Consider the following 19,359-nt stretch of genomic DNA (forward strand, 5'->3'; position numbering starts at 1 on the left):
GTATAGACATAGGTAGTTCTTACTATGTATATCATGTCCTTCCTCCAGGCTTTGAACTTATTCTATTAGTTGGTCAACAACACGGTTAATCTTAATTGAATATCATCCAGTACACGATCATGTCTACCAATCCCACCATTGTCTTCGCTCCTGGCGCCTGGCACACTGCCGACTGCTACGATGTCGTGCGAAACGATCTCAACTCCCGAGGCTGGTCTACCGAAGCTGTTGACTACCCCTCTGTTGGCGCCGAGCCACCTACCAAGGGACTGGGCGAGGACGTCAGTGCCGTTCGTGCTGCTATAGAGAGACTCGTTGAGGGGGGCAAGAAGGTTATGGTCGTTGTCCACTCATACGGTGGACTTGTTGGTGCAGAGGCAGTCAAGGGATTGGGCTTGAAGCAGCGTGCACAGGAGGGCAAGACCGGCGGTGTGATCCAGCTTGTTTACTTGAGTGCCTTTGTTATGCCCAAGGGAAAGAGTATTCTTGAGCTTCTTGGTGGACAGTATCTGCCATGGATGCGAGTCGAGGTAGGTTATCAACTACAATCCCGGGCCAAAGAATTGAATTACTGACACATATAATAGGGTGACTATGTATACGCTGACACACCTGAGAACGTCTTCTACCACGATGTGGATGCTGAGACTCAGAGCAAGGCCATCGCTGCCTTGAAGCACCAGTCTCGTCGTGTGTACGCTGATATCGTCGAGTATGAGCCCTGGCACGACGTCCCCTGCTTCTTCATCTTCTGTGATGAGGACCGCGCCATTCCTTTGGCTATCCAGCAAAACTTAGCCTCCATGCTGGGCCCTAATGCAGGAAGCTTCCATATTGCCGCTTCTCACTCACCTTTCCTTTCGCTGCCTAAGGAGACTGTTGAGGGATTGGAACTTGCCGTTAAGGATGGTTTGGAAAAGTCTGCCATCTAGAGATACAATTAAAGAAAGAATATGTCTCTATATTAGTAAATCAAATAAACTAACGGCATTGTGTTTTGACAATTCAGGCCTCTTGATGAATAGTCGCGAGTTCCTTCTACTGTGTTCACTGGACTATCAATAGGAAAGTATTGAATATTGCTACAAACTCGCCTTCATCTTCCTCAGCGCTACTCTCAGTACTTTTCTAACTTGTGATGACCATCAGCCCTACGTAGATAGAGAAGCATCGATTTCAACACAGACCATGGCCCAACTCTTGACTGTTGCGACATACAGTTTAAAAGATACGGGAATAGCACACGATACACTTTGATCTACGCAAGGGACCTGTTCTTAGAGTTTCGGTTGGTCGACTATTCCACCAGGATCATCGCATCGCCATTGCAACGTTTACACGAGGCTCATGGTTCAGAAATCCTTCCATGGGATCGGCGAATTTCTGGAACTTTGTAGATCATAATGCGCGACATTCGATCTATTATGTAAAATAACATGGCGCAACAGAAGAAGAACAATAAGTGGAGGTTTAGATAACGGGAACATTTTTATGTCTTTGGTATCTAATAGCCTGCTATACTGCAGGCACAAGGTGACTGAATTCGGTCCGTCATCCTGCTTCATCTCAATACAGTGTCAGCCCAACGAATAAGAGTTGGCTGGTCCAATAACAGCGACAGAATAGCCTCAACTGCGTCCAGCAGTAAATCACTTCATTTCGATCATGTGGCCTTAATAGGTCATGGCGTTAGAGGCCATCTCATTGTGACCCATGGTGCCAAAGGCTGTGCCGTTAAAGCGTGGTCCGTTGTTCACGAAACCATTATGGAGTCCATGTGTCGCGGGCGTATACTAAGCACCCGCGGCAGCCTTAGGCTCAGTCGCACTGGGGGCGTATGAGGCTTGAGCTCTATTCTTCTTGATGACCTCCTTCACACGCTCCTCGGCCTCATCCCAGTCTTCAGTGTCCAGCTTGACTAAGTCAATACCGTACATTTCGGCAATCTTGCTCAAGGCATCGAAGCTTTTCTTATCGTAAACGAAGCTGATACTGACGCCGACACGGCCAAATCGACCAGTTCGGCCAATACGGTGAAGGTAGGTCTCAGCATCGGGTTCGGTGTCGCCTCGCCCCTTCATGGGAATATCATAGTTGATGACCATGGATACACTGGAAACATCGATACCACGGGCCAGGACGTTGGTGGTAATGAGAACCTTGTTCTCGCCTTGACGGAACTTGGTCAAGAGGTTATCTCGCTCAGCTCCATCAAAAGCGGCGTGGAGGGCAGAGACTTTGTGGCCATCTGCGACCATTCGTCTCTCGATCTCGCTGGCGCTATCTCGAGTCTATGATCAAATCAGAATTCCGCGGCTCGATTATTAGAACCAATATGCATACCTTGACAAAAATGACCGACTGGCCGATCGTCATCAAACCATAAAGTTTGCAAAGAATGTCATACTTCATGTTGTCGTCAGGGCAGTCAATGAACATTTGAGAGATTCCCTTGACGGTAAGCTCACTGCGCTGCAACTTGAGGCTATGCGCGTTGGGTGCAAACTTGCCGGCATACTTCATGACGTTCTCGGGGAAAGTGGCGGAGAAAAGGAGCACCTGAATCTCCTTAGGGAGCATACTGCCGAGTTCATTAGCACCTTGTTGGTTAAGCTCATTTCTTCAATTCCTTACTTCTTGACCTTCAGGCACTGATCGCCTAGGCCCTGCTGGTCAAGCATGTTATCGGCCTCATCCAGGACGAGAACGCGGAGCTGAGAGATGTCCAGCTGTCGGCGTCGGATAATGTCCATCACTGTACCTGGAGTACCGACAATGACACTAGCTCTGACGGGCTCTCCACGAGGCAGAACGCCTGGGATTGCAGCAGCAACCTTCTTGTTCTCAACGAAACGTCCGATGGCGTTGATGACTCCTTCAATCTGTCGGGCAAGCTCTCGACTGGGCGCAAGAGCCAGTGCTTGGGGCTGGTCGGGCTTGCTGAAGTCGACACGCGACAATATCGCGGTGACGAAGGCAGCGGTCTTGCCAGTACCAGACTGTGACTGCGCCAGCATGTTTCGTGGGGGGTCGCTGAGCATCAGGGGGAGAGACTTGCCCTGGACCTTGGAGGGCTTCAAGAAGTTGAGAGAGAGGAGACCCTTCAGTAGGTCCTCACGACTGTGATATGATTGTGAGCGCGGTTCGAACAGAGCGCGGGCGTGCACTTACAGGCCCAGGTCTTGCCAGGTAGTGGCAGAATGGAACGGTGTGGCTTCATTGTTCTGGAGTTCGCTGAGGGAAACTTCAACATCCCATTCAGGCTCTTGGAGGCCGGAGCCACCCAAGTCTTCGATGTTGCCATCGGCCTGGCCAAGCTCACCAGAAGCAGCGGGTGCGGTCTCGGCAGGAGTCTCGGCGGGAGTCTCGGCAGCGACCTCGTCGGGTTTCGTAATGCGGCTCGCAAGATCGGCCATGGTGGGCAATGTGTGGTGTTGTGGGAATAGTTTGTTGGCGGGATGAGAAAGAAAGGTCGGTATGGTGGGGGAGGCGGTGGTAATCGGTGACGATTTTCACCTTGAAGTCCAAATTTAGAGTGCTTCTGTTCCCGGCGCTAGGAAACAAACAACAGCTGGCTGCTTGCTGAAGCAGTGGTGAAAAGATGGTGACGGAAAAATTTGCAAATAGAAATGTAGAGTTGAGAAAACACTTCCTGTTGCCTACAGAAGTAAAAGTTTATCAGGCATAAACAAGTACTAAGGTAGGTACGACACCTAAGGTTGAGTTGATGGGAGCTTCCCGTCTCTCCAAAGTTTTGGCGGGGTCTGTCTAAATCATTCATTCTATGGAGGGGCAGTCACAGCTGGGGCAGGTGCCTGCTTGGTTCACTGAACTTAGCTGTTGCCCAGGCTCGGACGCGCCCAATCATGCCCTACAGGGAGCTGTAGGTTCCCGCTATTTACCCGGCGCATTTGCTCTGTCGCAAGCTCACGGTTCCCTTCTCAGTCTTGAAATACTTCAACATTGAATAACATACGCACCCAGAACTTTAATTTTCCGACATTGAACGAAGACTGGCGACCTGTAGAATGTCTTCTTAAGCTGGAGGTACAAACAAACAAGCGCAATCGAACCGAATTTCATCCAGCTCTACTCCGTACACAGTACTTGATAAACGCCTTGATCAACAGCAATGGCAGCTCCTCCTCCTCCGCCGCCTCCCCATGGAGGGCTCTCGCTCTACGAAAACCTCCTCGATCCCAACGATAAATCTTCAACTTCGGCCACAATCTCTTCAGCCCCTGTTCTTTATAATCAGACAGAAAATACCCCAGCAGAGACCGCCGTTAAGAAAGCCATTGATCCCGCCCTTCGCTTTCAACCTATACGCCGTCCACAAGTGAAACAGACAAAACCGAAGCCGACATTTCCCAAAGCCGCAGCCCCCAAGCAGGCCATTACTGCCGCAGCCCCAGCTCCTGCACAAGCAAAGACCACTCTTGCCGACTGGGCTGCTACTGAGGATGATGAGTGGATGTACGGAATGGGCGAAAAACGCCAGCGAGGCGGTCGCAAGAAGAAGAAAAGAAGGCAGGACGAAGATGCAGAAACCAACTGGGATGACATATATGATCCTACAAGGCCGACGAACGTAGAAGAGTATCTACGCAGCGATGAGAAGGTTCAAGAAGTTAGAGATTGGAAGGCCTTGCTCTACAGGCATCGACGAAAACGCGTTGAAAGCGACCTTTCAGACGAGGATGAGGGAGAGAACGCTCGACCTATACCTTCAAGTAAGTTTAATCACCACCATCATTGCGTCCCTTCTGACCTGGCGCCAGATCAATTCGCTCCACCTTCATCTTATTCCTTTGTGCCTCCACCGCCGCAATCACCTCCGGCATCAGCCCCAGCACCTCCGCCAGACGATGCGACTGGCGATGATGCCTTTGCTCGCCGCCAAGCTCTTTCTCGTAACCAGCCAGCTCCACCACCATCACCACCCCAAACTTCTAACCCAGCAACAATATCACGCGCTCCTGTGAGATATACTCAAACTCAAGATGAAAAGAGTACAACAGGAGGTAGTGTGGAAGATGATGGGTATTCTCCACCTCCAGCCCTCGGTGCTGGTTCCACTTCACAACCTGACGACGATGATTCCAATCCTCGGTCTAGCCGTCCAGGACAGTCCGGTTTTGCCCAGCGACTGATGAGCAAGTACGGATGGACCAAAGGCAGCGGCCTGGGCGCCGATGAGTCGGGGATTATCAACCCTCTCCACGTACAGGTTGAGAAACGACGGAAGAAAGCCGATGCCGATGGCGGAGGTTGGGCTGAACCAGGCAGCAAGGGTAAAATTATCGGAGGAAAGCGCAAGATTGAGAGCACAGGCAGATTTGGTACTATGAGTGACGTGATAGTACTCAAGAACATGCTAGAGAATATGGCCAATCTGCAGGAAGAGATCGCAGGAGGTCTAGGACAAGAAATAGGTGAAGAGTGTGGAGAGAAGGTATGTCGAAGTTGCTTCGAGTCTAAGCTGTGCTTTGAAACTAACAATAATTCAGTACGGACGCGTAGAGAGATTATACATCGACCAAGAGAGCCGCAAGGTCTTTATCAAGTTCACAAACCAGGTTTCGGCACTCAGAGTGAGTACTTCAGGACATTTAGTGATATTCGATTAAAACTAAACATACCTCGCAGGCCGTGAACGAATTAGATGGTCGTGTCTTTAACGGCAATACGATCTTACCGGAGTTTTATGACACGGAGAAGTTTGAACAAGGGCTATACAACAGGTAGGTAGGCAATTTTCATGGCCAAAAGTGAGAGAAAGGCAAACTGTTGCCAGTATCTGGAATGCAAAGATGACCAGTCATCAAGGTTGAAAGAGAAACTACACTACACTACAATGCAAAAGAAGTGAGAGGGTTGATATCCCCGTGTTGATGTGTTGACGGATTCCGAGCCAACTTTTGAGTGTTTGTCCATCATGGTAAAGGCGTGTTAAAGACACAGACCTCATGAAAGAACTTCACAAACTTGCATTACAAAACCCCTTGTCATACTTGGCCCATATACGATAGAGTTGGTTCTCATCTCTTGAGTGACGGAACACTACAAACTACAAGATTCGACAGAACTTACGATTCGCAATAGCTCTAATCAATCTATTGGGATATTGGCTATTTAGAATAACCATGATGGAACATAGTTCTTAAGCACATATAAACAACTTCAGAGACAGTTAAAAGTCCAAATACAATCGATTATTAAGCTCTAACGGGTTATCCTTTACACGCAGTTACCGCCCCCATGAAAAGCAATTTGTGCCCCATGAAGAATGATCAAGCACAAGATGTCGTAAAAGAAAAGTCAGGAAACATGATGACGACAGAGAATGACGCCTTTAAAGAGAAAAGCTAGTAATCTTGCCTCATCTATGCTTAGAAGATCTGAGCGAGAGCAGCGACACCGGCGAGGGCAAGGACAGCCATGTTGATGCTGACGCTGCCAGCGGCGCTGTCGTCCTCGTTGCTTTGGGAAGAACCAGAGCCATCGCTCTCCTCGCCACCGTCCTCACCCTTGTTGGCATTCTTGTTGTTGAAGGTGCACTTCTCCTCGCCGTCAATCTTCTTGTCCTTCTTCAGGTCGTCAAAGTATTTGCAGAACTCCTCGATATCGGTGGTTGATGAAACGACGACACTGCCGCTGACCTGGTCAAGCTTGGGGAGTTTAACCCTGAGAGATCATGTTAGAAAAGAAACCAATGGATAGATAGGATTTGTACTCACTTCTCGAAGCTACCACGGAGGGCCATACCACCGGTAACCTTCTCGAGCTTGGGGAAATCATCAATAGCCTCAAGCTTGGTGTTGTTCTGGATAGTGAAACCACCACCAATCTCCTCAAGCAGGGGGAAAGAGACGTTGGTGAGCTTCTTCATGTCAATGAGAGAGAGTGTCTCCTCAATGATGGTCAGGTTGGGGGCGCTGAAGAACTCGAGCGAGGGGTTCGCGTTGAGCTTCAAGCTCTTGGTGACCTCCTTGAGGAGGGGGACGGAGAAGTTCTTGGCACTGGAGATCTGGATCTCAGCAGCCAACTCAAGCTTGTCCATGATGATTTCCATAGCATCGTTGCCGTTGTCGAAGATCTTCAGCTCGGAGGTGATGTTGACAAGGTCAGATCGGAAAGCGTTCATCTTTCGGTTGTTGTCGATCTGGAAGCTCTCGACGGTGGCGACGCTAAGACCGCTCAGATCGCTGATGAAGGTATCGGTAATTCGAATGCTCTTGATCTTAGTGACACCTTCGGTACCGAAGTTCAGCTCTCCGAGACGAGGAAGCTTGATGAAGCTGAGGCCAGACAGGCTCTTGAGAGAGGAGAACTCGAGGTTGCTGAGAGCCTCGAGGTTTTCGAGCTGGAAGTTGCCATCGATGGACTCAATTGAGGTACTGGCGATAGAGACGATGTCGCCACCGTTCTTGGCAACGAAGTTACCCTCAATCTTCTCGGGGCCATTGATCACAACGGCACCGGCGACCTTCTTGTCAATGACGATATCTCCCTTGACAACTGTGCAGTCGATGCTAGGGGTGGGCTCAGTAACCTTGATGTCACTTGTGCAGGTGGCGGCTGAGCGAGAATTGTCAGTTATGTACTAAAGACAAGAGTATTCGTGAATCGAACGTACCGGAGACGGCAGAGATACCGAGTGCCGCAATGGCGGAAAGAACCTTAACGGAATGCATTATGACCTGAATAACTAGATTAGATATTGTTGACTTTGAGCGATCAAGCGAAGTAGCGGATTTGTATATGAATGCCGTGACCCAAAAAAGTAGAATCGCTTCGCAAGATGTGATGCCGATACTGCTGTGGGAAATTGCAGGGCAGTTTGTGTGAAGATGTTGATGTTTGGAGATACCCCTTTTTGAGGCAAGGAGTGTTTGAAGGTTACTAACCTATTAGGAGATGTGAGATGGGTGAAGGAAGGAGGAAGGGGAGCGTAGAAGTCAAGTTCAAAAGATTGAAGTGACCCAAGACGCTGAGAATATGGAGAAGGAAGGTTGTGGATGTAGTGTGGTTGTCTGAGGCAGGTGAAGGAAGGACGAAAGAAAACAAAAGGCAGGAAGAGGAAGGAAAGGCAAGACGGGACGGATCGGTTGAAACCAATCAAGCACAGAAGCACAAGCCAAGTAAATTCGCGTCTCGGCGCGCATCTGGAGCAGTCGACCGAGGGATTCTGAAGATCCATTTCGTACGTACCTAGTGTGTAATTGGATAGAATCCTGTGATTGTATGGATGGTGTTTGCGTAAGAAAAAGTCCTTGGTGGTTTCTCGGCGAAAGATCGAGATATACAACAGGGAATAGTATAGATATAGATATTCCTGGAATTAATTGTAATAAGTCTGGCGTATGGACGAAAAGTCACAATGAAGCCTGACAGGTAACGAGTGGCGTGAAGAGAAAAAAGGACGATAATATTACCAACAATGAGAGGAAGTAAGAGTTCGACGAAGGGGAAGAAAAAGAGGAGGAAGAGGGATGGGGAGGGAGGAGATGAAAGATGGTCTGTCGACCGAGATGAGTGCACGGTGAGAATTCGGCGTCGCCTACCTACAGGGGGGGTTGGCTACCTACTACAGCACAAGCTAGGGTGATAGGTGCTAGGTGCTAGGTACTGGGTGGGTTTGAATTGGATGGCAAATGGCAAAGTGACAAAAGCAGGGCACCAACAGGTCAGTTTCGGCTCCATCATCCAGGGGCTCTCAGACAAGATGACCAAAAAGGAACCAGTACCGGCACAGGACGATGCCAGGGCGAGGTCCAAGTTGCGAACGGGTGTAGCGGCTCATAAGCCTGGTGTGAGAAATATAAATATCTCCATTCGGGCGGCATGCACTAATTTCCTGCTAAATGGTTGAGAGACACAGGCCCATGTTCAGGTACCGTGGAGAATAAACATCACCAATTTCATTTTCCCATTGACAATACATACTATTGAGCGACTACCTGTCTATCTATCTCAACACTAGTAAATCCATTGAGTTTCTTGTCTTCCCTGCTGCCACGATCAGTGACATGAACCATGAAGGGGGGCAGCAGAGAATAAACGCTTCTTTACTGGAGCCAAGGTTTTGATATACACCCATTGGACAAGATGAAATCTTATGCTTAATGGCCGCGTCAGCATGTCGAGATGCAACAACAATGACAACACTTGCTTCATGCTTTGGCCAACATCAGTTCAACCCAAAACAATCAACAGGCCCAGTCCATTCTAGGAATGGCGGCGGGTGCCCTCTTTGACTTTAACTACGGGCGTTACAGCTGCATTAGCGGGGTCTATCAGGTACCGCATCTCTGGTGGCCGAACTGCCCGTATCGTCGGTACTACTAGACACTGCATTTACTCTTGGATCTGCCTCTAATTCTCAACCTTCCTTTATGGGACGTGTCGACTTGGGCGTATGGATTTTGCAGCTTTTCTCGTCGATATAGCCCTCCTCTGCGAGATATTCCCAGGCGGTCTCATTCCCTAATTTAAGTACGAGCTCAACTATGGTGCATTTGGGCTTCTAATTTCAGCACATCCCATGCAGGCGAGATTTGCACCCCATTCTCAGCTATGGATGCTGCCTCATGTATCCGCTTTACACATCTACTAGCAGGGATTTCCAACCCCATGTCCCCAAAAGGTAAATCGAGCCACGATAACGAGGGACTTCCAAGACTCTTTCACTTGCCGTCTCCTCATCGTAGCCTCAAGTATCTGCTAACAAACGGAGACAATTCACCGCATTCCCGGCCGGTCAAACTCGTCTTGTTCCATTTGCCTCTCATGTTTCGCCCGTATCCGCTTGCGATCAAGACCGGGGGCCTAGATTCTCCCAAGCTTCAATTCCCCTTCTTCAAGTTTCAACCGAAACGTCATCAATTCTGCAATACAAAAGCTCAGCCTGGATTCATCATCATGTTACCGGTTTGTGGCAATTGTTACACGGCGGATCTGTCAAGACCGAGCGAGTGCACGGCATACAGTTACAGTACCGACACGAAAGGTTGTCTAACCACAGCATTGCCAACAAAGGTCGGTATATCCGGATAAAGATTTCAGTGATTCATTCGTTAATTGACTGACTGATTGATCTGCTTGATCTTCGTGGGGAATTGGCAGCGCTAAGCATAAACGACTCTGAAATTTGATATTGGCAATACGATACGAAATATTATGGATGAAGTCAGGTCGGCAACAGGGCTTCCGAAAAGCCCCAGGGATACGAGCCAAGGAAGCCCAAAGCTTCTTCTTCTCCCTTTCTTCACGTTCCCATTCCACATCTTGGTCCAATCTTACATGAGTGATGGCACATTGGCTCTCATTTCCTCGCTGGCTCTCCTATCTTATGCGGCTCGAAAAATATATATTGCCTGATTGACTGCACCGAACCCACGTGCTTTACGGATTCAAGATGAGTCTCAGATGATCATCCTGGCCACTCCTATGTGGCTGTGGATAAGAGGCACATAATCGCCGGGGCATGCCACGGATAGATCCAGTGTTGCGATTTTAGGTAAAAAAGCACCTCTATTCTCGCACCACCCTCTAGCCGAAATCCGCCCCTGATTTGTTTTGTCGCGAGGCTCCGAGAGCTTGTTATCAATTGGTTTCACACTCAGTGACAAAGCCTTGATTCCATTGATGATCATGATGATTACAATCATCCAAATAATTAAAGCCAGCAAGCAAAGCAAATCTGCCCTTGCACAGTAACTTCCAACTCAGACAATGACTTTCCAGGGTTTATCGCCTCATATCAACTCCTAAGAATGTCGACCCGCAGGAAAACCTGAGAAAAGTCATTAACCTGCTGTGCCCGTGCGGTGCATACTCTGATATGGCAGGCAACGCTAGATATGTGGCTTTGTTCCCGTTGGCTGTTCGGTTGAATCTTCCCGCTGTCCAACTTCTGTACCAAGAGCCTCCAGTCTGCGCCTCCATTCCATATTCTGGCGTGTGAATCCGACGTCCGCCTCCCTCGACGCGTTGCACTCTCAACTCTCCACACTCAGCCAAGACTACGGCTTTGTGTGGGATGTGGATGGCAAGGATGATTTCTTTCCATCTTTTGCTCCTGGCCAGTCATGATAACTGGCCAAGCCTGTTCCCACATCCCGCATCCATGTGCCAAGGTAGCCAAGCAGCCAAGACAGCTTACAGTGAGTTCGCGATTTACAAAGTGATCGTAAAAGGACGATCAAGGTTTTCTTTCCGGAAGCTAAACACCTTTGACTTCGGGATTGAGCCATTGAGCCGGCATGATGGATGAGCTAGAGGCAAACTTGAACACGTATTCGTGCATCTGATCCGTTGCAAAACCCATCTTTTTTTCTTGACTTCTTTGTCTCTCACAACCTTTACGTTGGAGATGCATCGAGGCCCGCTGCAGGCCGGCAAGGGCGCTCTTGGTCCGATTCGTGGCGCAACCGTCTTCGCGCCGTTGGAAGAGCCAGTCTAGCCAGTCCACAAAAGAAGGCCTCCCCTGGAGCCGATCGCCGATAACGAATCAGGTCTTTTCTCCTGCTGAGCCAATGAGAGGTATCTGCTTGCTGTTGATACTTTCATCCCGAAACGACCATGCACTTTTGTAGGGGGCCTAACGTAGGGAGACAACAAGTAACCGAGTTCATGCGTTTGAATAAAGACTGCTACCCATCATTGAATGCCTATATTGAGTTCTTTCTGCTGGGTCTGGACCGTTAGTTGAGTAGCAACTTGTGAAAATTGGAGGCTATGTCATGACATCACCACTCGCTGTTGCAGTGCTTGTGGGCGCATATCTGATCAACTCCATGTGAATAGCATGATAATAAACATGTACGCCGACCCGGCAACGAAACCTTATTGCTCCATTATGCACATGTCTGTCTCCTCCACTCGCCACATGTACCACATGAACAGACTTCGATATGGCGAGAACTTGTTTGACAGTTCGATCATATCTTGTTCAGACATATACTTCCATTTGCCGCCGCCTTTGGCTTTGAGCTTGGCAACATCGCGTCCAACAAAGGCGGCCATTCCTCTCTGAACGCCCAGATCGCCGAGCGAAAATACGTCCATCCTTTTGAGGGCAAAGCACGCAAACATCTCGACGGACCATTTCCCGAGACCCCTCACCGCAATGAGCTTTTCCATGACTTCCTCATCCGAGGCATCATGAAGCATCTGGGTGCTCAATTCTCCACTGTCAAACTTCTCTGCGAGCCCTTTGATGTACTCGGCTTTACGTTGCGATAGTCCCGCAGTCCGAAGCTCCTCGATGGATTTGATAGCCACTTGAGATGGATGCGGGAATCGTGAACCAGGCTGAAGTTCAAATAACGTGAGAAACTTGCCCTTTATTGACTTTGCTGCTGCCCCCGATACTTGCTGTCCAATAATTGAACTCGACAGACTCTCAAATGGGTCAATCTCCTCTGCTAGTCCCTCTGGCGAAAACGCTCGACAATGGTGGTTCTCAATTAGAGGCTTCATGCGCGCATCAACTTTAATCAGATAATCGCATGCCTCTTTCAGCAGATTATCGGTGGTTGTTTTGGCCTGAGGCGCCTTGCTGGGCGAGACGGTTTCAAGATCTCGCGAGGCGACAAGTCTTGACGTCTCTGGTGAGAGGAGCGTCGCATTTGTCAGCTTGGGATTTGCAAGTCGTGTAACCGCCGCACTACGAGGTTTCTTGGTCGAACTTGTAGACTCAGCAAAAGCTCTTGCAGCAGCTGGCGTTGGTGTTACCGGTGGCGGAGCTGCTGGAGCAGTTTTGCCCTGTACACGCTTCCTTGGGGGCGTTGAAGGTGCCTGGGTCTCATCTTTGGTAGCTTTGCGCTTCCGGGTATTAGTATTCGATCTTGCCTTGGCCACTGGTTCTGCCTTGGTCTCAGACGTGGTGCTGATACGTGAAGAGCTTCTTGTCACTGCCATCGTGTGTGGTGCAATTGGTCTTGTCTTAGTCCTGAGTGCTTGTGATGGTAATGCGAACGATTGTATGAGCAGAGAGTAATGAAATCGTAAAAGCGCGGAGCGCATGGGGTACTCCAGTTGATGGCCAACGGCCTGATGTGCTAGATGTTCTTGGCACGGCTAGGTTTAATTACTTTGTGAGATTTTTCGAGATGCCTGGCGATGAATGAGATTGCCTCTGATTCACGTTGCTTCCAGGAGAAGCATACCTTTTGTGGCAAGTGAGTTCTACCCATGTCATTGGACGACTTTGTAAGCGCTTTCTGAATACGTCAGCGCCTTCAGTTTCTTGATGTTGGTGTGTCAATAAACAGTCCTACATCAGGTTCAACATTGTCGATATATGGAAGATTGTTATAAGTTTTATAAATATCATATATTTTCTCAAATTATCATTTCATATGCTACTAATCTGTCCGTTCACCTCATGTTATATACCAAGTAAGCTCCAGTACGGAGTACGTATCAGTAATATGTCGCCGTCGAACAAAATCAATATTGGAATCAAACATCAACAAGGGGTTCATAATGAGCACATAGCTCGCTATTCCAAGATATCAACATGAGAACTGCCAAGGTATTCCAACTTCAACAGTTGTATTTAATGAAGAAACACTGACCCGCTACTGAAGAAGTATGTATCCGTCGTTAATCTCATGCTCCCGGGTAAGTGCATATCCGCTGACATCATCCGGGAAGTGGGCAAGCACAGTATTAGTAGACAGTCCCTACAACGGCCACTGGAGATCCAATGTGTCCTAGAACGCCCTAGAGAATGGACCCTGTCCCAGTGCGACATGCCCACCCGTTGAGCTAAGTGCTTCCATGCTGAGCTGTCGCAACATGGATAATGTCATTAACAGGTTTGTTTTATTTACCTGACCTGGCTCATTCACATCCCGCATCAGTTAATCTGCGTACATTGTTTATTGCGGACCGTCATACACTCGTTTCCAGTCACAATATCGACTCTTGATTAATGCGAATGTTTTCGATTCTTCAGTGACTACTTTGGATACGCTAGGCCCCTTGCGCAAACACCAACAACCCTCAAATCGCCAGCAATAACCCCTGTACGAAGCACATCAGGGTTTCGTCTGCCCTCGACAAAAGAAGGGACGATCCCATTTGTAACCACCGGAGCTCTACGCTGCACATGATCGAAAACTTAGAGTGCAATTGGCGAAATAAAACTTACCGAAACCTTCGTGCCATCTGGCTGCTGCCAACAACGTGCGTGAAGGGCTGAAACCACTTCTGGTATTCAACTTGCGACGAACGATTCGAACTGGACGATACAGTGGCTAGGACGGCTACTTGACGAATTCGCTATGCTTTCTTCCAATGGTAGAATCAGCTGGAAGGCTGCAAAGGCACACATGCCCCAGACTAGGGCATTGCGCAGCAACTTGACACGATCTCGTTTGCTCCTCATCCTAGGTTTAACTGGCATTGTGATGCTATTATACCGTGGTCTTCGAGGAGCACCTCCTGGACCACAGAAGTACTCACCTTCATAGCCAGACTTCAAGCGGTACATTGACTGACGACTATACAGCGTTCGATGCTGGGGCCCGAATAAGTCACCCATGGAAATGACGCCGAACGAACATGCCCTATGGAATGCGCACATGCAAACACCCGTCCTCTTCAACCACCACAAGCCTCTCAAAATCGATTCCTCCTCGATCCAACATATCGATCTGAACCCCATCACCTCTAGCCCACAGGCTGTCGTCCGAAACGAACGAATATTGATCCTTACGCCTCTGAAGGACGCAGCTCCCTTTCTGAAGAACTACTTCAAGCTCATCGCCGAGCTCACATACCCGCACCGCCTGATCGATCTTGCCTTTTTGGTATCCGATTCGAAAGATGACACACTTGCCGTACTTGCTTCCGAGTTGGACCACCTACAAAAACGAAAGGACGAGGTTCCATTCAACAGCATCACTATTGTCGAGAAGAACTTCCATTTCCACCTCAGCCAGGATGCGAAGCAGAGACACGGGTTTGAAGTGCAAGCGCCGCGTCGCAAAGCCATGGCCAAAGCGAGAAACTACCTGCTAGCCACAGCTCTGAAGCCAGAGCATTCGTGGGTGTACTGGCGTGATGTTGATATTGAAGAGGCACCTAGACGAATTTTGGAGGACTTTATTGCCCATGACAGAGATATTCTTGTACCTAGTAAGTCGGACCAAACACGCTTTTCGAAATGTGTTACTTTACTGACATCTTTAAGACATCTGGTTCCATAGATTCGAGAAGGGTGTCGACATTGAGGGTCGATGTAAGTGAACAGATTTGCTGGTCATATCATCGAAAAGGTTGCTAACACTAGGCTGCAGTTGACTACAACTCATGGATAGAGTCAGATAAGGGTCGAAAGCTCGCCAATAGCCTGCCGAAAGACACAATCATTGTGGAGGGCTACAAGGAGTTTGACACAGGACGTGAATACATGTGTAGGATGGGCGATTGGCGCGAGAACAAGGATGTTGAGCTTAAGCTTGATGGTATTGGCGGCGTTAACATTCTTGTCAAGGCAGACGTGCATCGATCAGGTATGTGACTGAAAATGACATGGGCCATGAGCTCGCGACTGACACCATCACCAGGCATCAACTTCCCAGCTTACGCTTTTGAGAACCAGGCAGAGACAGAAGGCTTTGCCAAAATGGCCAAACGAGCTGGTTACCAGGTCATTGGTCTTCCCAACTACGTTGTCTGGCACTACGATACACAGGAAAAGGGCGGCAACCTATGAAAGATGCAGGTTTGAAGCTTGCATTATGAGCTGATCTATCGCGAAACAGCCTCAGCCTGTCCTATCTTTTTGGGACTATTTCAACAATATATGCAGACCCATGACGTTACGCCTGTTAACGTTTCCAACATTTGGGGGAGTGATTTGATGCAGGCTCTCAGTTTGAGCCTGGTGCGCAACAGAAAACATCATCTTAGATGTCGATGCCCTGTTACGCTGAATCTCTGTTACGATCTATTACATCTTTGTTACTGGACTTAATGGGATGGGTTGGAAAAAAGCAACGCAGATTTTACGGCAATATTTGAACACTGGGTTCTGGTTACTCGTTTGGGGATACACTGTGCCATGAGCTTAATTCGTTTATAAAGAGCGAGGGAACACTGCTTCTAAACAAACTGGTGGAGTTTGGGCCTTGATGTATGTATGTTGAAGCATAAATTGCTCATGGGAACCGGGTAATTGGTAATTACAGATTTAGTAGTTGATCGATATGTAATAAGCACCTACTACCTGAAATGTAGCTCGCAGTGATTGGCTGTAAACATCAACTCAATGCATTCAAGAATCTGCGAATAACCTCATGTAGAATGCATTCCTGTACGAAGCCGAGTTTCCGACTCAGCGATTGGCCATGTGAGTATTGCGTCACATGGAACCCCCATGTGCACCAAAGGTCCTCGTATGGATATCCCCCATATTATGCAATTAAGAAGAAATGGCGGACAAGGTAGCGTGCCGTCATCACACAGGCAACGATAAGAGTTCAGCAGGCTACCTTTTAACATAATACTACCTAAGACGACAACACTGACGACGACGACGACTTTAGACGAAATATACCGAGTACCTGAACTTTCTCGCCTTTATCAAGTCCTGGATAGTATCTGTGAACCGTAACCCTCTTTCAGCCTGACCCCACTACCCGACACTGAGTCGAGACTTGCTACGCTATTTTCCTGCTTCAACAACATCAGACGAGACCGACTCTACAAGAGGAACAGGACGGGTGCTCCTTATCCTCATCTACTTTAATCTTTTCCCCTATCAATCTTAGCGACCAGCAACCGTAGACATGTGGGGTTGGTTCGGTGGCGCCGCGGCCCAGAAGCGCAAGGATACCCCCAAGAATGCGATCCTCGGTCTGCGAGCGCAGCTCGACATGCTGCAGAAGCGCGAGAGACATCTACAGAACCAGATCGATGAGCAAGATGGCATCGCACGCAAGAACGTGAGCACAAACAAGAACGGTATGCATCTATCTCGGCGGGCCTGATAATGCGGGGCAGAGATGCTGATCTAGATGATAGCGGCCAAGGCGGCCTTGAGGCGCAAGAAGACACACGAGCACTCGCTCGACCAAACCGTTTCGCAAATTGGTACTTTGGAGCAGCAGATCAACGCTATCGAGTCAGCCAACATCAACAAGGAGACCCTGGCAGCCATGAGCGACGCCAACGCGGCAATGAAGCATATCCACAAGGGTCTCACAGCGGATAAGGTGGACGCGATTATGTATGTGCTCGCTTTGCGTCTTTACACTGTGTTTTTAGAGGTTGTGCATCTTACTAATATCGCGATACAGGGACGAGCTGCGAGAACAAAACGCCATGAGCGACGAGATTGTCAACGCCATTACCCAAACCCCAATGGGCGACGCTATCGATGATGACGAGTTGGAGAACGAGTTGGACGAGCTACAACAGGAGCAGCTTGATGAGCAGATGCTCAAGACAGGCACTGTCCCTGTGTCGGATGCCGTACACAAGCTGCCTACGCCGGCTTCTGCGGAGCGTATGTACCCTGGTCATGTTGTATTCATTCGAGAGACTAATATGTTATAGCTGTATCGAGCAAGAAGCAGGCCGTGGAGGAGGACGACGAGGAAGCCGAGCTTCGGAAACTACAGGCCGAGATGGCTATGTGAGGTTACCATTAGAGGAACTTGATGATTGCATAGCATTTAGTTGGTTGGAACCAAGGGTGAAACTACACTATCAGTGGCGTCTCTTGTCTCAGACAAGAGACAGCTGCTCAGTGGTATTCTGAGTTTCCCGTGCCCTGACGGATTTGTTGTTCTATTGTGGGTGTTATGTCGGCGTCGGCGTCTGCGGCTGTTGTTGACTCTTTTCGTTTAAGAAACCATTTCCATCTTTTGCCTAGGAATATGGCTTTGGCATTGCGCTGTTGACCTTGCGAGGGACATTGTTCATGATCATACGGTCGAGACATATGCACCTGATCAGGAACTTTGTCTATGTCGCGGTCGACAAGCCTGGTTTAAGGGAGAGTTTAGATCTTCAGTGCGAATATATCCAGTAAAGTTTGAAAGCAAAGTGTCTCAAAAGAGATGAATGGATTTCTATAAGAAAGACACGGAGAGGTTTGACAAAGAGGATGCTTTATGGGAGGATAGGCTATTGATCATCTCTAGCAGAGTCAATGAACGCTGAATCGACCGATCCAAAAGCAAGCCTTAGTATGGCTAAGGATGGGACATATGCATCGGAAATGGCAGTAATGCTCGAATTCTTTGGTCAGTAAGACCTGAAGCAGACCAAGATGGGGTGGGTCAAATCACTTGGAAGTTGGATGACTGAAACAAGGGCGGGTTCTTTGGTCAACCTCAACCCTGGTCCTGATCCCTCGCAACAAACCGAGATAGAGAACTATATTGAACACGAAGTGACGCTAATTAGGCATGTGTCTCTCTTCAGCCGACCTGTATGTGACCGTTTCAAAAAGAATTCGATGAGAGAAGTTGAGAAAGACCGGCTAACTGAGTCCGAAACTAGCCAAGACCAGGAATGCTGTATCGAGAGTAGAGTAATCACATCCTTCATTCACATTAACGTTAACCTGATCAATAAAGGCTGTCGATCTGTAATAGATGGCCTATACTGCGCACTAGGTATGTATGTAGGTCTGGCCTTGATCGAGGCTATATTCACACCGTAATTGGACAGATGCGGTCTCACGTGATCAGTCACCGCGTTTCCAGTTGGCTGGTTGGCTGTCCGCTGCTGACACCCAAAAGGACCCTCCCGCGTCTATCGGCGGTTCGGGAAACATTGACCAGTCATGTCACCACCTCTAACCGCCGCAGCAAACAATATGGCCCTGGGGTCGAGTTTCGCATCGACCGATGTCTCTCCAGTCAAAAAATAGCTCTTCGTGCAGCTTCTTCCGGATCCAACCTCTCCCATAATGACGCAGAGAGGATTCGAGAGGCCCGCTCCGGCGGCTCCACGACGCTTGAGGAGCCCCAGAGCTGAATAGAAGGCTTGATCGTGCAGGACTTACACCGTCTCAACCTGGTTAGCAAGCGCTGGCCTTACTTTGCTGGTCTCACTATCTCTGTCTAGCTCATCTCATCATGAGCTCTCGTGCTGTAGCAAAAAAAGACGGCGGCTGCTGAGAACGCAGTCTTCATATGTCCCCTTGTTTCCTACCTTATCCATTCGATGTGACTGTGTTTCGCATTTCCCTTTTCTCTTTTTCCTCTGTCATCTGTGATAGTTCGTACCAATTCACGCCTAATATCTCCTTTTGGTCTTTTCCTTTTTTTCTCTTTGTTCGTATTGTCACGACTGCTCATGAATACATTTCGTTGAGATGCTGGTCAT

The 19,359-nt window shown here is 48.7% G+C and overlaps 9 protein-coding genes across 9 annotated transcripts; 6 read left to right on the plus strand and 3 right to left on the minus strand.

The window, feature by feature from the left end:
- Positions 1 to 119: 119 nt before the first annotated feature.
- FGSG_10086 (uncharacterized protein) lies at positions 120 to 932 on the plus strand (the record flags this gene model as incomplete). The annotated part of the gene is made up of 2 exons (XM_011320717.1): positions 120 to 530; positions 588 to 932. 2 exons carry the CDS (start codon positions 120 to 122, stop codon positions 930 to 932), a joined length of 756 nt encoding a protein of 251 aa, XP_011319019.1.
- Positions 933 to 1,793: 861 nt separating this feature from the next.
- Positions 1,794 to 3,437, minus strand: FGSG_10087 (ATP-dependent RNA helicase DBP5; the record flags this gene model as incomplete). The annotated part of the gene is made up of 4 exons (XM_011320718.1): positions 3,172 to 3,437; positions 2,635 to 3,120; positions 2,344 to 2,581; positions 1,794 to 2,291 (listed from the first exon to the last, which is right to left on the minus strand). The coding sequence occupies exons 1-4, from the start codon at positions 3,414 to 3,416 to the stop codon at positions 1,794 to 1,796; spliced, it is 1,467 nt and encodes a 488-aa protein (XP_011319020.1). The 5' UTR covers positions 3,417 to 3,437.
- A 695-nt stretch (positions 3,438 to 4,132) lies between these two features.
- FGSG_10088 (uncharacterized protein) lies at positions 4,133 to 5,903 on the plus strand (the record flags this gene model as incomplete). Its single annotated transcript, XM_011320719.1, has 4 exons — positions 4,133 to 5,455; positions 5,511 to 5,594; positions 5,650 to 5,744; positions 5,867 to 5,903. The coding sequence occupies 4 exons, from the start codon at positions 4,133 to 4,135 to the stop codon at positions 5,901 to 5,903; spliced, it is 1,539 nt and encodes a 512-aa protein (XP_011319021.1).
- A 279-nt stretch (positions 5,904 to 6,182) lies between these two features.
- On the minus strand, positions 6,183 to 8,476 carry FGSG_10089 (uncharacterized protein). Its single transcript, XM_011320720.1, has 4 exons — positions 8,215 to 8,476; positions 7,640 to 7,703; positions 6,741 to 7,581; positions 6,183 to 6,687 (listed from the first exon to the last, which is right to left on the minus strand). Exons 2-4 carry the CDS (start codon positions 7,695 to 7,697, stop codon positions 6,393 to 6,395), a joined length of 1,194 nt encoding a protein of 397 aa, XP_011319022.1. The 5' UTR covers positions 7,698 to 7,703; positions 8,215 to 8,476; the 3' UTR covers positions 6,183 to 6,392.
- Positions 8,477 to 10,642: 2,166 nt separating this feature from the next.
- On the plus strand, positions 10,643 to 11,467 carry FGSG_13701 (uncharacterized protein; the record flags this gene model as incomplete). The annotated part of the gene is made up of 1 exon (XM_011320721.1): positions 10,643 to 11,467. The coding sequence occupies exon 1, from the start codon at positions 11,378 to 11,380 to the stop codon at positions 11,465 to 11,467; it is 90 nt and encodes a 29-aa protein (XP_011319023.1). The 5' UTR covers positions 10,643 to 11,377.
- A 383-nt stretch (positions 11,468 to 11,850) lies between these two features.
- FGSG_10090 (uncharacterized protein) lies at positions 11,851 to 12,927 on the minus strand (the record flags this gene model as incomplete). The annotated part of the gene is made up of 1 exon (XM_011320722.1): positions 11,851 to 12,927. One exon carries the CDS (start codon positions 12,925 to 12,927, stop codon positions 11,851 to 11,853), a length of 1,077 nt encoding a protein of 358 aa, XP_011319024.1.
- Positions 12,928 to 14,297: 1,370 nt separating this feature from the next.
- On the plus strand, positions 14,298 to 15,733 carry FGSG_10091 (uncharacterized protein; the record flags this gene model as incomplete). Its single annotated transcript, XM_011320723.1, has 5 exons — positions 14,298 to 14,470; positions 14,525 to 15,153; positions 15,209 to 15,256; positions 15,315 to 15,530; positions 15,585 to 15,733. 5 exons carry the CDS (start codon positions 14,298 to 14,300, stop codon positions 15,731 to 15,733), a joined length of 1,215 nt encoding a protein of 404 aa, XP_011319025.1.
- Positions 15,734 to 16,511: 778 nt separating this feature from the next.
- On the plus strand, positions 16,512 to 18,060 carry FGSG_10092 (vacuolar sorting protein SNF7). The gene is made up of 4 exons (XM_011320724.1): positions 16,512 to 16,983; positions 17,044 to 17,248; positions 17,319 to 17,527; positions 17,578 to 18,060. The coding sequence occupies exons 1-4, from the start codon at positions 16,809 to 16,811 to the stop codon at positions 17,658 to 17,660; spliced, it is 672 nt and encodes a 223-aa protein (XP_011319026.1). The 5' UTR covers positions 16,512 to 16,808; the 3' UTR covers positions 17,661 to 18,060.
- A 235-nt stretch (positions 18,061 to 18,295) lies between these two features.
- FGSG_10093 (uncharacterized protein) lies at positions 18,296 to 19,008 on the plus strand (the record flags this gene model as incomplete). Its single annotated transcript, XM_011320725.1, has 3 exons — positions 18,296 to 18,457; positions 18,606 to 18,616; positions 18,657 to 19,008. The coding sequence occupies 3 exons, from the start codon at positions 18,296 to 18,298 to the stop codon at positions 19,006 to 19,008; spliced, it is 525 nt and encodes a 174-aa protein (XP_011319027.1).
- Positions 19,009 to 19,359: the final 351 nt, after the last annotated feature.

The sequence above is a fragment of the Fusarium graminearum genome, chromosome 1 (assembly GCF_000240135.3).
Source record: "Fusarium graminearum PH-1 chromosome 1, whole genome shotgun sequence".
Lineage (NCBI taxonomy): Eukaryota > Fungi > Ascomycota > Sordariomycetes > Hypocreales > Nectriaceae > Fusarium > Fusarium graminearum.

Bases quoted from the DNA above. Each gene is read 5' to 3' on its own strand.
- FGSG_10092 (XM_011320724.1), top strand. From the start codon at position 16,809: ATGTGGGGTTGGTTCGGTGGCGCCGCGGCCCAGAAGCGCAAGGATACC. The intron at 16,984-17,043 runs GTATGCATCTAT...TCTAGATGATAG, and splicing joins CGTGAGCACAAACAAGAACG to CGGCCAAGGCGGCCTTGAGG. The intron at 17,528-17,577 runs GTATGTACCCTG...AATATGTTATAG, and splicing joins TACGCCGGCTTCTGCGGAGC to CTGTATCGAGCAAGAAGCAG.
- FGSG_10089 (XM_011320720.1), bottom strand. From the start codon at position 7,697: ATGCATTCCGTTAAGGTTCTTTCCGCCATTGCGGCACTCGGTATCTCT. The intron at 7,582-7,639 runs GTACGTTCGATT...ATTCTCGCTCAG, and splicing joins CGGTATCTCTGCCGTCTCCG to CCGCCACCTGCACAAGTGAC. The intron at 6,688-6,740 runs GTGAGTACAAAT...ATGATCTCTCAG, and splicing joins CTCCGTGGTAGCTTCGAGAA to GGTTAAACTCCCCAAGCTTG.